Source organism: Typopeltis vanoorti, chromosome 2 (assembly GCF_054136105.1).
Source record: "Typopeltis vanoorti isolate ZY-2024b chromosome 2, IOZ_Tvanoo_1.0, whole genome shotgun sequence".
NCBI classification, from domain to species: domain Eukaryota; kingdom Metazoa; phylum Arthropoda; class Arachnida; order Uropygi; family Thelyphonidae; genus Typopeltis; species Typopeltis vanoorti.
The window spans coordinates 137,624,263-137,639,763 of record NC_143550.1 but is presented as its reverse complement, the minus strand read 5'-3'; the positions used below and the strand labels follow the sequence as shown (position 1 = coordinate 137,639,763).

Genomic DNA, 15,501 nt, shown 5'->3' with positions numbered 1-15,501 from the left:
AGACAGAGGATATCTGATGATTATTTTCACTGTTCACAGAAAATAGGCGAATCATTTGTGATCCTCTCAACTGCTGCTAGTTTTCTTCTGAAATATTCCTTACTCTCCTCCCAGTTTTGGATATGGATGACACTGCCCCTAGTCACTTTTCACTTGAAATTTAGGTTCCATGTTCACAAAGAAGTTGGGTAACACTATACTAAGTAATCCCCACCAAATCATTTAGATCATTTTTAATGAATTTATTGCAGACAGCCCAAGTTGCTGAGTGGATAAGCACCTTTGCATTACAAATAACAGGCTGTGGATTTAAACTTGTGTAACATGGATGTTTATTAAAATTGTTAATGATTTTCATTGTCTAGCATGAGATCAACATCCTGATTATTGGAGACTTGTTTGATATATTATTCAATGATTGAAAAACTGCCAATTAAAAAATAAGTCTTTTTTTAAATAATATAAACAGACAAAAGATGAATACAGCATCTTTTACAATACTTACAAAAAAAATTTATAACATTCCAACTTTAAAAGTGCTTATAAGTTTTTATATCATCTTGTAAGTACCTCCCAGTTGTAGGGAAAAAAAAAAAAAACTAACAGTAGTCTTCAATCATGCTAGCATTCCATTTTTCCTGGAATTATGCTGTTATTATGATATCCTAGCAGAATGATTCTCACACTCAATCAATGCAGCATAGTTTTCAAGGAAAGAAATCCAAATGAGAATAAAGAAGGAAGACTGAGTGTTTACTGGTGACATTCAAGATATCTTATAGGACTTTGAAGAGAGAAGGAAGAAGGAGTGTCTACCAGTGATATTCTTGATATCTTGTAGGACTTTGCAAGTTGTTCAACTAGTTCTTAATCATTTTTGGATTTACTGTTTTCCAAAAACCTTTCAACAATACTTGTGAACAATTTACAGAAATCTATTTTAATGCAAACCTTTATGAATTTTTTCATCTTTTCATACTTTTTAATTTGAGGTCCAATAAGTATTATTACATTCTTCCCTTCAGTCTGTTTCCTTTTCAAAATTTTTGGAAATCTTTTAGTAATGTAATGTAATGAATGCAGGTGTCGATTTCTATCTAATGCTTTGTTCAAGCATTAAATGCATTAGTCCTTGCACTATATCAGTTCCAACAGCCTGGACAAAATGTCAGTCTCCTTCAAAGTTGCTGTGCATATGAGCGATATGAATGGCTTCCCATTAATATTACACAATAAAAAACTGTTCTTAAGCTTATGATAAAGAGCCAAAAGGCTATTTTTCCAGCGACATAAATTAAGTTAATGGGATAATAAATCCCGTATTATTTTATTTTACAGCTGGGTATAAAACTCGGAGATCGAAATCCATCGAAATCTAAGAGTTTCGTGCCGAAGAACTATCTGCAAGTCCAAGCGCAAGTCATCATTTGGGTGGTACAACACTAGGCAACTCGTGTCAAAGTGGAGCAAGCTCCATCACTATCCTTAATATTTTCTCATAATGTAAAACGCAGCTGCTTGGAGATGTATTACTGTTTTACATTATGAGGAGAGGTCACTACCCAGACCAGTTTCGACCTTTATTGAGGTCTCATCAGTGAGTAGGTAGACGCTGGAATATAAAGGTTTAAGTGAATGGAACTTACATATACCCCTACTAACGAATTGCCAGACCGGCGTACCCATATATTATTATTACTATGATAAAGAGCCAAAAGGCTATTTTTCCGGCGACATAAATTAAGTTAAGGGGATAATAAATCCCGTATTATTTTATTTTACAGCCGGGTACGAAACTGGGAGATCGAAATCCATCGAAATCTAAGACTTTCATGCTGAAGAACTATTGGCGAGTCCAAGCATAAGTCATCACTTAGGTGGTGCAAGTAGTAGTAAGGGTATATGTAGGAGTATTACTTAAGTAGGGGTAGGGGTATATGTAAGTTCGGTTCACTTAAACTTTGATATTCCAGGGTCTACCTACTCACTAAAGACCTCAATAAAGGTTGAAACCGGTCTGGGTAGTGACCTCTCCTCATAATGTAATAGTAATACATCTCCTAGGAGCTGCATTTTACATTTACCAGCAAAGGTTGGTCGATTAGTAGAGCCTCTGCTACTAATGGCTCAGTTAAGTAAGTTTGAGCGAGGTTAGTAGTTGGAAGGGGACCAATCGTTCGATGCTGTTGGCACACTCTCCCTCGATGAGTCTTTGGACTCCCTGGAGATGTCTAATAATAATAATAACGTAAAACAGTAACATATCTCCTAGGAGCTGCATTTTACATTATGAGAAAACATTAAGGATAGTGATGGAGCTTGTTCCACCTTTGACACGAGTTGCCTAGTGTTGTACCACCCAAGTGATGACTTACACTTGGACTAGCCGATAGTTCTTCGGCATGAAACTCTTAGATTTCGATGGATTTCGATCTCCGAATTTCGTACCCGGCTGTAAAATAAAATAATACGGGATTTATTATCCCCTTAACTTAATGTTCTAAAGCTTGTTTCAGAAGGGTCCACAACAAGCACAAATCTTTTTTTGGCTACAAATTTCATATTTCTCTGAAATCATTTATGTCACAGAAGTAAAATTCCATTATTTGTCTCAAAATACGAAGCTGACTGTTTTTATTTGTAAAAAACAAATATTTTCATTTCTGTGGTTTCATTTAAGTTGTTGAAGATGAGAAAGCAGTACAAACTGCTGTTTAGATAAATTCAAATCTAACAAACTGTAATTCCCTCTGTTCAAAGATGAAATTTCATAAATGCTTTCTTCTGATTGTTTCCTATCCATCCATCCATCATGCAATATCTGCAATGTTTAACCATTGCAAACGTTTGCAATGTTTACTGCATGAATGATGTTACTGTTTAACTCTTATAAACAAATGCACAAAAACAATGGCTGTGCCTTGTTTTACAGCACCTAAGTTTTAAAGGCAACAATAATAAATTTAAAAAAATTAAATATTCAAATGTGTGAATGTAAGCACTTCCAAAGCACTTGTACTGCCAAAGACTGTATTAGAGGATTTCCTGATATAAGACTTAACAGCTACAAAAGTGCAAGTGACAAATTAAAGTTTCAGTATTATTTTTGGTTAATTAATGAAAAAGCATCCAAAAATCTACAAAGGAAGTGTACACACCTATATAAAAAAAATCTGTATGATGGAATTTTTTCCCTGGTGTTATCAAATTACAGACTGGGAGAGATTTTATATCATATTTGTATACCTTTAAAAACCATTATCCTAAAATGTGTTAAAGTTAGATATACAAAATATTTATTCTTGCAATTATTTGTGAAACTTATTTAACAAAAAAATGGGAGAGAAATAATAAACCACCACACAGTTTGGAAACCACAAAAGATTATATTTTTACTATATTATGAATTTGAGATGATGATGCATTGTTGTTACTTGTGATCTCTGCTATTAAATTAGCTCTAATAGCTCCAGGTTTCAATTTCCATTTATAAGACCAAATAAATGGTTGAAACCAGCCTGGAGACTCACTCCAGTTATTTTCTCTATCTCTTCCAATAGTGCTAACCTAGCTACCACAATTCCTCCACTTTCCTTTCTCCTCACACCTATAAACAAATATCAACATATGTTCACTATCTAGCTTCAAATGTTCAAACCAGCCTCTTATACTCTTTTATCCCTACACCATGTTCTCCAAAGACTATAACCCCTCAGTTCAAAAAACATAACAGGTTCCTTTTTTTTCTTTATAACTACTTCCCATGCATGGCACTGATAAGTTTTGCAGCTTATGGATGAGGATTAATATAAATAAAAAATAAATAAATAAAAACTTATAGTGAAAGCAAGTTTATTATACACTGCTGTTTGTGATGTGTGGCACACAAACTTTTTTTTTTTTTTGCTTATGCTATTGAAATATATGGACTAAAACAATATAATTTTGTTCCAAGCAATAAATCATATAAATTGCTAGACAAACAATTCGTGTTTTTTTTTTACATACTAAGCAAATCCAAAACAGAACTTATCAGAAACCTCACTCAGCCTTTGAGGATTAAAAATGCCAGTTATTTTAGTATTTTTTAAAATTTATTCTTACCTCCTCTAATAATCGTGTCACAGCATCAATATCATTGTATGTTTTGGTCATCTGGCTAAGGCGATCAGCACATAAAACTGCAACAAATAAAATTCTATTAATGATATAAATTAATTACAAAGGACTGAGAAAATTTGTATAAGAATATAAAGTTCATAAAAATATTATATTCTAAAATTATTTATTGTTTTATAACTTTAAACATTCATAAAATGATAATAAAATCAATTATTTTCTATCTGATCTACAAGATGCTGAAAAGGGGCATCTTGTAGTTCAGACATAGCTCCTTGGTTTAGCTGCTTCCATTACAAAAAATAAATAAATAACATAAAATAAAAAAGCATCCCTGCTCAAGATACATATTTCTGATATGTATCCTGAGGGGTGGGGGAGTACAGGATATTATGATAGTACTATATGAAAAGGTTACATCATTACTTCCTATCGACAATTTTCTTGTTATCTGTCAGGACTCCAATACTGTCAGATCTTATATTTCAGTCTCTTAAGGTGCTTCTTACTGCATTAATCCACCTAGACCTTGAGGTTTCTCTGGGTAACCTGTTTTGCTAACCTTTCCTCTCCCATTCTGTTTTAGTGACCATTACCACCTTAGATTAGCTCTGCTCACACATTCCTGAATACTAACATCATATTACTTCTTAATATCCTAGTTTTTAACATGATTTTGCCATTCTTACCACTTAGTCATTCCCCTAATCTTTCTCAGAACTCAGGTCTACAGTCTTTGATCAAGTGTTAATTTCTCTCATATTCTATATAAATTTATTCAGATGACTTTCTACCATGTCAGCTCTGCTAATTCTGTTTAGCTATTTCAATATTTAATTTATGATCTTCACTAAAAATTGTGCTTAAACAGCTGCAGTTTTACTTGTTCTATCCATTTAGGATGGTTGATGTTATTAATCTTCCTACCTATTTTCATACCAAATTTATTACAGCAGTTATTGAGTTTAGTTCAAAAATCCTATAAACTTGTAAGAGATTTATTTAGGAATCTAACATCATTTGCATAAAGTAAACAGATGAGATTAACATCTTTAATTTTGATATTGGGTTTAATGCTGCTTTCCTTCATGATGTGATCCAGACAGGTGAATAACAGTGGAGATAATGTGCACGCTTATCCCACACTTGATTTAGCATTAAATCATCTTCCTATACCTCCTTTAATTCTTCTAACTGCTGACCTACAACTCAAATACACTATGTATAGCTCAATATAATGTCCCATTTATAAGATGCAATTGTAGCATTCTGAACAGCTTTTCTGTTGGAACCTTGTTATATATAAGTATATAAATAAATAATATAATAATATATATAATAATAATTATAAAAAGAGATTCTACAATGACTTCTAATGCCAGAACAGGCCATTCTAGACCTAAATCCTTGGCAAAGCATCATGATGATGATGATAATAATAAAAAAATATAAATTTAAAAAATTACAAAAAATATATAAAACTGATAAAAATGGAAAAAAAAATCATTAGCTCACTCACATAACAAAATGTACTATAGGTTTATTAATAACTTTTCATGGGTGGGAACCATATAAAAAAAGTCTTTGAAGGATCAACAAAACTTAAATACAGATCCTTGTTATTTCCTCATGATTTCTTATCTATCAATTCTAAAGTGAAAATATGATCCGACAACCTTTATTTGGTCTGAACTCAGCCTATCCTATGTTTTCTCAAAGATTACCTTTTAAAATTTTTCTAGGCCTGTTCTCAAGTGTGATTGCATAAATCTTACCAGGAACAACACTCAGTAGGGAAATGCCTCTGTAATTCTTACATACAGTCTTATTTTTTTTTTTTTTTTTTTTTAAGATATACAGTACATAGATGAGTACCATGAGCTCTACTCCAATCATCCGGAATTCAATCCTCTGAACAGACCTTCTAAAATATGCAGCACAGTCACTACAACTTCTATAACTCAATATTTAGGCATTTCTGGTTGAATATAATCTATTCCAGCTATCTTTCCACATTTCAGGTTTATGATAGCTTTTTCTACCTCAAGTATTAATATGTAGTCCTGATTGCATTCCTATTGAATGCTTTCTACAACTATGCTGTCACTGCTTGTTTCATTTATCAATCTTTCAAAATAATTACTCCACATATTCAGAATATCTTTATCTTCAGTTATGTTATCTTCATCATCTGTTCCTTTTATAGGAGTTTTATCTCCATTTCTAAGCTTTTTCAATAGCATCCAGAATATTTTCCCACCTGCCTGATATTTATTTAGTCTCTATGTTCTTACCAGTCTTTCCATAAGTTTTGCTAAGCTAGTTTTATATAATGCTTCACTTTCTTACATTCTTCTCTGTATTCTCTCTCAGAGTAAAAGCAGGCTTACTTATCAAGGAACTTCTGATACACTTTCTTCTTTTCCTTGACTCCCCCCCCCCCATCTTTAACTTGATGAGTCCACCATGAAGCAGATTTTTCTATCTTTGCAGACAATCTCAATACATGCCTCTCTGGCTATACACACATGCAAAATTATATGTATATAAGCCACTGGATGTTGTGAGTGCAAGCAGTGTGAATGAATTCAAGAATAAGTATGATAGCTGGTGTGTGTGGTATGTGGCCTCCCTCGACGAGTCCCTGACCCCCTAGAGGTCTCTCTTAATAATAATAAACTATGGGATCCACCACTGCATGTTGTATGCATACCCAGATATGTGGGCGTGTGTGTGTGCATGCACATCTTAACAACAGGAAAACACAACAGTTTAACAAACTACGTAATAGAAAGGGGTATGAAAGGACTGCAGGAAGAAGCAAGAAAAAGAGTGAGAAAGTGACACTTTTTGGTTTATTACCAAGATACGACAGTAGCAAATTATTCAATATGTAGGCTGGGTAGAAGAAATGGATATGATTTTTTGCATGTGTGGAATGATGTCTAATGGTAGGAAAAAATCTACAAACAGATTAATGTTGGTACTGCTATGGGGGTTCCCCCCCCACACACACACCTAGCAAACTTTTACATGGAACACTTTGAAAACAAATACCTACCACAGCTACATACAAGCCTCCATGGACAAAGACACCTGGGATGTTCTTGTTACCTACCTATCTAAACAGTCAACACACCAAAATCCACTTCACAGTAGGGGGGAAAAGGGGGGAAAGGGGGGGGGGTTGAGACAGCCTTCCCGTGATCCTCTGATCCACTCGCCCCTAACTTCACCCTCTAGCACACCCTGGAGTGTATGAAGCTTCTTGTGACTGTGACTTGGCCAACTATGGGCAGACAAGAAAATCAGTTAATATCTGCCTAGAAGAACATAAAATACATTCACTGCAATTATTATGGCAAGTCAAGACTGGCAGACCACTTTGGACACCCCTTCACACAGGATTAGATGGAAGAAAAGTAATGTGCTATATAGAAGTCATTACTAATCTGAAAGATTATTTTTTGAGTCAGCCATGGCTATGAAAAATTCTAACCTGACCAAATATGTTTGCATTAGTTTGCCAAAAATTTGGAGACATCTTAAGAGCAACTCCCACATAACTGTAATTATTATTATTTTTTTTACAACATTAGAGGGCACCAATTAGGACTTTAGATATTTTGTCCATTACAATCGTATTGTTTCCGTTACTCATTGTTGTGTATATAAGCTGTGGTGTGCTCTGATTTGAAATTCAGCAAAATATAAGCAAGTTAATAAAACATGTTTTTTTTTAATAAAATAATTCATTTGATATTGTTAATACTGTTAAAAAAAAAGTCATGAATAACCTCCAACACCTAAGCTTATCTGTTAGATGGATATTAACAGTGTATGGGGAAGCTTTAAAAAGATGCTTAAAGAATGCAGTACCTGAAGTTCAAAGGACAAACAGGATTGGAATGTATAAGAAATCTTATTAAGCAAGAGATCCATATGAAGATGATAAAGAAAGAAACCTCGATTGAATGCAGATGGTACACTACTGTCAGGAGCTCATGAAATTGTTGAAATAACGAGTGCTCAACTTCGCTAAGATCTATCAATCAGGTGTATGTAACATGCCACATAGTGCTAACACTACTGGATGAAGAGATACAGATACATGAAAATGAAGTTCAAGAGCTGTTGCTTAAACTGAATAAGAATTTGGCAATAGGACAGATGGGATATTGGCATACCATGTTCAGTAAGTAATGTTTCGTTGACCTCCGACATATTTGTATAACTTGAAGCTCAGCAAAAGATACTGTAGGAATGAAAAGAATGTATGACAGTTCTCTTGTAAAAGGAAGGCACAAAAAAATAATTAGTTTTATCTAACTAGCAACGAATCACTATCTCTGGAGTGGTGGTGGTGCTGATGATTTTTGAGAAGTTAGTAAAAATTTGTGTACTGAAATGGGCTGACAAACAAGCTATTTTTTGCAAGAAACGGCATGTGTTTACTAAAGGGAGGTCATGTCTGCGCAACCTACTCATTTTATAATAATGTTATGACTAAGTAGGATAAAGGGAATGGATACACTGTGATACTCTTGGACTTTGCTAAGGTATCTGAAAGGATACCACATGAAAGGCTGCTGCATAAACTGAAAAATATGGGATTGGAATATAAACTTCTGCCTTGAATAAGTAGGTGGTTGACAGACAAATATCAGAAAGTGGTATATGCTAGATGCAAATCTTCCAGATTTAAGGTGACCAGTGGTATACCCCCAGGGATCAGTCCTATGATCACTGTTCTTCAATCTGTACATTAATTATATTGGAAAGGGCCTGACAGAATTATTTGAATAGTTGGAAGTGTGGGAAATGATAATTGCAGTCAATTCTATGTTAGTAAGTAAAGTGATGCACATCGGCATGATGACATATCGAACAGCATATTATATTGGTGAGATTATGCTTCGAGAAACTAAGGATGGGATTATGAGGCTAGAGATCTTGAAGTTATGGTGGATAGGAAGTTGAAGTTCAAAGTTCATATAGCAAAAATTGCAGGTACGATCAGAGAAGAATTCCAGTTTTGAAATGAATGTTGGCAAGTAAGGATATAGGTGCTGACATGACTGCACCTGGACTACTCCGTGCAGATTTCCTGGGTTTGGAGGAGATAATGAAATGTTGAAAGGGTGTAAAGAAGAATTACAAAGATGACATCAGGATCATGGAATGTGGATTATGAGGACAGACTGAGAATGTGTAGGCTGCAGACACTGGTAAGCAGGATAGATAAGTAATATAACAGAGGTCTATAAACTTTTGAGTGGACATTATAGGATTTGGTAGATAAAATTTTTCATTATATGGAGGGTGGGGAGAGGACAAAGAGCACCCATGGAATTTAAGCTGGTGTGCAATTAAGAAAGGGGTGATTGCTATATTTTTTTCTCACAGAACTGGGAGTGAGTGAAACAGGTTGCCTGTTGAAGTAGTGGGTGTATCTAGTGCAAATGAATTTAAGAGACTATACGAGTATAGCCTCCTTCATTGAGTCTGTGACTCCCTGGAGGTCTGATAATAATTATATTAAACAGGCTTCAGTACTGATAGCATCCTCTCCCAATTAAGAGATATACTCTTGAACTAATGTCTGTTCTTTATCATTTCTGCACCCTGTTATACTCACCTGGCATCTGCCCACAGCACGGAAGAAAGCCCAACATCGAGCCTATTTCAATAAATAATCATTTATTGAAATAGGCTAAAATAGAAATAGAAAAAAAATAGAAAAGCTGTGTAAAAGCACAGTTTTTTCTTGCCACTGTATACACGTACGTTATGCAACTATCTATACATTGGCATGCACTTGAATACTGACATAAATAGATAGTGGCATGCTCAAATTTCGATGTATAGACCAGGGATGACCACAACATGGCTCTCAAGCTGCATGCAGCTTGTGTCCACGCGTCACTTCATGCTCTAAAAAAAAAAAATAAACAAAACAAGAAGAGGTATCAAAAAAAAGAGAAACACAAGGAAAAAAAGACAGAAGATGGAGAGAAAAACAGGATTAATAAAAATTTCTGAAATATAAAAGTTTAATTCAAAACACATTAAATGAAGTTTACTTTGAACAATTAGAAAAATTTAAAGTCAAAACAATAATTTTAGTTACTTATTTACTAGTAGAGGCCTTCCTTGTATCCATTTTCCTAGAAAGTTCCTTAAAATTAGGTGTGTAATTAGTCAAAGCAGTTGTTGATGAGTGCCGGAAGTGTAATGTATTTTGGCGGAAAGGCATAGCTTCTGCATACCCATCTCCCACCTCACCATGCGCACTTACTTACTCCTATACTATCGCATCGGTCAAAGATTGTGGCTCTTCTAATTCTTACTGGAATTATTTTGGCTCGAAAAGCACTCGTAGTTGGCCACCCCTGGTATAAAATTCATTGCTGATTAGAAAGCAAACTTAAAAACAGAGATACAGAAATCGGTTTAATATGCACTCTTATTAAAGATGTCAATAATGTCTGCAAAGGAAAGTCACAACAGTGAAGACATGCAAGAACATAACAAGCAGCATGCTGTTATCAATTTGGATACAAAGTTAAAAATCATACAAAACCTTGTGGCTGGTTTTAAGATTGTTGATACTGCACATGAATTTAAATTAAGCAAGTCAACAATAATAACCATCTTTAAAGCAAAGGATAAAATTAAAGAAACAAGTGAAAATGTTACTTTCTTCTCTGCAAAGAAATCACCCATTCTCAGAGAGAAACCATCTGAGAATTGGAAAAACTGTTAAATGAATGAATCAAAGATTTAATCAAAAATCGATCTCTCATCATGCAAATAATAACTAATAAGGCTCTTAGTCTGTAAAAAATACAAAATAAATAAATAAATAAATAAAAACAGTCAAAAGATATGAAAAAAAAGTATCCTCTCCATCCAATGAAGAAATTCGCTTTGCACAGATTCCAAGTGAAATGGGGGGTGCGCTGTTAGATCTGAAATGGGTGACCTCACTCTAAATGAGGTCACCTTTCCAGAGTCTAACAGAAAATATCCATTAAATGAGCATACTTATCATTTGGCACAATTTAACTATGTTTTAAAAGAAAAAACAACTGGCAAATTAGAATAAGAACTGTTTGTATTGTAGTTAGTGTGTTTATACTTTAATGTAACTGTAAGTCAACAAAAAGGGCTCACACAAGTAATTATCAGTGAATTTCCACACGTGAAAGAATGCCAACAATTCAATAAGAAGGGGCAAAGGTCGCCCAATACTACAATAGCAGTGTAAGCGTCCGTGGGTGCTACCTCTAAGAAAACATCAAGACGCATACATTCCCGGAACTGCAAAGCCCCCATATGAAGAACGGTGAAGTCACCCAGTCGGGGACGAATCAGAAGCGCAAAAGGAGAGGTCAAACTCGGAAAGGTGGCGTTCTTGGGGAGTATATAAAACCTGCAACACAGAACTGAAACCCCCCCATTTTGTTTGTTCTTGTGTTCTCACCATGTACTTAAAGATAAGAACTGAATCACGATGACCACTCGTGATTCAGTTCTTATCTTTAAGAGCTGATCTCCGAGAAAACCTAGTATGGCACCGCCGCAGAACACGGAAAATCTTAAACGCAGGCTGTCGGTAAGGAATAGCATCGACATAAATCCTTAATAAAGAAACCGAGCACCCTATCCAGGGAGAGCACGCGATTCCCACGTGGCAACAGAACCAAGGCAGCCAGAACTTCGTAAGAAGGAAGGACGGAGAAAATCTCAAAAGAACCTGAGATAGTGTAGATAAGTACTTTTACATATTCTAGCCCTTTAGAGAATTTGACTAACAGAAACAAAAGAAAGTGTATCTCGAATTTATGATAAGGATAAGCATGAAGAACTAATATATGTGTGAATGCCTCTATACCATTAGACTGAATTCTGAGAACTATTAACTTACTGGAGATTCTATCGTGACCTACTCGAGGGAGATTAATAATGTGCCAAATACCTAGCTGGTTCCTATTAAGCTGTAAACTAAATATTTGATAAGTTGAAGGAATAGTGTTGTAAAGATTAAGAAATCCATGTCTATCTAAGAATGAGAGAGTGAGAGAAACGTAAGAATTTTAATCTAGCATTAATATCAATTTTGTCTTTGTATTGTAATTAATTATGAATTCATTAAATTTGTATGTTACCTTTCATGCTTGTTTTTCTGACCATGTTGACTGACCTAGACCCTTCATAAAAATACAAACCTGGTGATCATATATGCGCGCAGGGATATCCTAAGTAAGAAAGGAAAGGGGGCACGACTGCAAACAGACAAAAAGGAAAACCAATGGCTTCTGATTTCAAGCGAATTATTTTAGTAGCATCTGATACTCTATAACCATCACTTAGGCTGAGTTTGACTCAGTCCTTAAAGCCTAGGAAATAAATTTGTCTGAGCGAATGTGGATGACTTATAGAGATGAGGAAATAGGTATTTTCTGGGGACCCAAAATTTAGAGATTGTCAGATTAGCAGTAAGATCATATACTCAAATGTTAGGCAGATGATTTAGGGATATATATAAGAGTCAAAGATAGCAGACAGAGGCCAACTTATATATTAAGGTAAAGGAAAGAGTAGTGACCACTAAATCAAATAGCATTATACAAAGGGGAGCTAAAAACGAACCATAACAGTGCTCTCTCTCTCTCTCTGTGTATGCTCTCGCACGCATATACACACACGAACCCTGACTTATGAACATAATTCATTCTTTGAAATATGTTCATAGTTGAATGTTTGAGCTGAATTTATTTTTTCATAAGATATATTGTTAAACTTATTAATGCATCAATGAACTTCAGACATAAAACATTCATAGGAATGGGGTTTCTATGTTTGTTATATGAATTCGGTTCTCAATTTATTAGCGTATGCAGTGTTTGTAAGTGTGAACTGTTTGTATCTTAAAAGTTCATAAGTTTGCCTGTATATATATATATATATATATATATATATATATTTAAAAAAGATATTTAATGACTAACAAACCGAGAATAAGTTAGAAAACGTTAATGATACAACTAGTTTCGGCTTATTATGGCCTTCATCAGGCATCTTTGTAGGTAGAAGAAACAATAATAAAAGACTGAAGATATTAAGAAAACTGAGAAGCACAGGTTAATTGTATTAGATAATTAAAAATAAAAAACGTCGTATTAAAATTCCAGTTGTTCTATTTACGTGCCATTGTTTATTGTATGCGTGGTAGTAGCCTCTCGAGAACGCCAGTATTGAATAACAGCAGTATGGCTCTCAGGGATGTTATAGCGCAAATTACTGTTCAAATGTTCAGGATTAAGGACGATCTCCCTGGATTCCACTATCTTTCTTTCAAATTCATCCTTGCAACGGAAAATGTTTTCAGATCTATCGCAGGAAACTGAGTGACTTTGAAAATTATCATGAGGATTGTTAGAGAAGAGAACATGGCTGGATAAGGCACTAGCATTTGATCTTTTATAGGAGATGTCTCTTTTATGCTCCTCCATGCAAAGTTCAACAGATTTATTAGTTTGACTGTAATAAGGAACATTACAGTCACACCATAGTTTATACACACCAGGATATTTTAGATTATGATGCTTAGGTTTAGAATGGCTTATAAGAGATCTGATTTTTGGAAGAGTGGTGAATAACGTCCTGATGTTGTACTTTTGCCAATTTTTGGGAGACCGAACTGGATATTTAATACTAGATACAAAAACTAAGGTGTTGTTGATGAACGATGAAGACTTATTAGAAAAAGACTTGAGATATTTTGCAAGATATTTTGATAGTTTGTAGGTTGGAGAGTCAATACCCTCCACAATAAGGAGTGTTTTCCTTATGTATTTTTGGAACTCCATAGATAGGTGGTATAAGTGGATGAAGGAAGCATAGAGAGAGAGAGATGTACATCATGAGGAGGTTCACTAGTATTTTGTAGTAAGTTGTTAGTACGGTTTTGTAGTTCCCGAGTTGGATCATCCTGTAATATGTGTCACTTTCAAGTAGTAGAAGAATCTTATTATTATGATACTCTTCAATATCAAGGATAACTGTGGCATTACCTTTATCTACCGATAAAATTGTTATATTTCTGTTCTTTTTTAGATTTCTAATAGCTTGTCGTTCAGCTGAAAAAATGTTATCTTGTGGAGGTTTTGCATTGTTAATGATAAAAAATGGTTTCCATACAGAGAAGTTTAGCTAAATGAGTAGGCAGAAGTGAAGTAGCTTTTTCCATTTTAGTAAGAAGAGATTCTTTTGGAATAAACCTTGGTGAAGGAATGAAATTAAGGCCTCTGCTAAGAATATCTTTTTCGGCATCTGTGAGAATATGGGAGGATTTGTTTATTACTACCTTGCGTGGATTAATGTGGTCTTTTGTAATATCAAATGCATTCTGTACTCTCTTAATATTTTCAAATTTCCTGATAAGAGTAATTTTATTATTGTTCTGTATCTAAGTTGCTATTGTTTCACTATTAGAAATAAACTCATTAAAACTATCATTATTTAAATATATAATTTTTTAAATGTATCACAGTAACCGAGTCGATGCTCATGAATATATACATATATATAAATGTTTGCCATCAAACTGCTAACCTAACAGTGCAGCTTTTTTTACCTACATCACTTACCTCTGGCAATGTGTGAATGGAATGGTTTGGTGAAACCTGTGCTGCTGTATTTGACATTTCAAAGGCATCTGATAGGATCTAGCATGGAGCACTTCTCAGTAAATTGCTATCTTATAGCCTGCCTTCTACCTTTTGTATTTCTCTCAAGTAGTTTGCTGAATGAAATTATCAGATAGATACCTGAATCTTCAGATTTCTTAACTAATACAGGTATTCCTCAGGACTGCTATATTGTAAAATTTTATATATTTATGATGTATAACGAGTATGAATTTATTTGTTGATTGTGTTTACTCCTCCGTGATTTTATATCCTTTCCTTGAATCTTGGCTTATGTTGTATTATTTTTATTTTTTACTTGCTATTTCTTCAACTCTAAAATTATGTCCTATACAATTCTTACAGACTCTACCCTTATTGTTACCTCTATCCCTTGGCCGCTATTAGTGTATTGCCCACGTGTGCAAAACTCAATCGACAAAGGAAATGCCTCTGGCTAGAGCCAATTTCTTTGTTAGAATACTAGTGTTGACACTGTTTCAAATTTCAGAAAATTTATTTGTTTATGCTGCACCACCAAAATTCTATAGATAAGAAAAATTTCTTTATCTAAGAGCAAACTCTTAGTATGGCACACGATCCTGTATCCTTTTCTTCTCTATTTCCAAACACAACAATCCAATATATTCTTATTTCGCACTGTAGTCATGACTATCCCCAAAAATTT

General features: G+C 34.4%; 1 protein-coding gene across 3 annotated transcripts in view; it reads right to left on the bottom strand.

Annotated features, from left to right (window-relative positions):
• Positions 1-15,501, bottom strand: part of LOC150109456 (trafficking kinesin-binding protein 1-like) — a 574,911-nt gene that overhangs the window by 215,703 nt on the left and 343,707 nt on the right. For all 3 annotated transcript variants that reach the window (XM_090413241.1, XM_090413254.1, XM_090413248.1), the window contains one exon: positions 4,105-4,181. In XM_090413241.1, the coding sequence (XP_090269367.1) occupies positions 4,105-4,181 (77 nt within the window). The remainder of the gene's footprint in view (positions 1-4,104; positions 4,182-15,501) is intronic.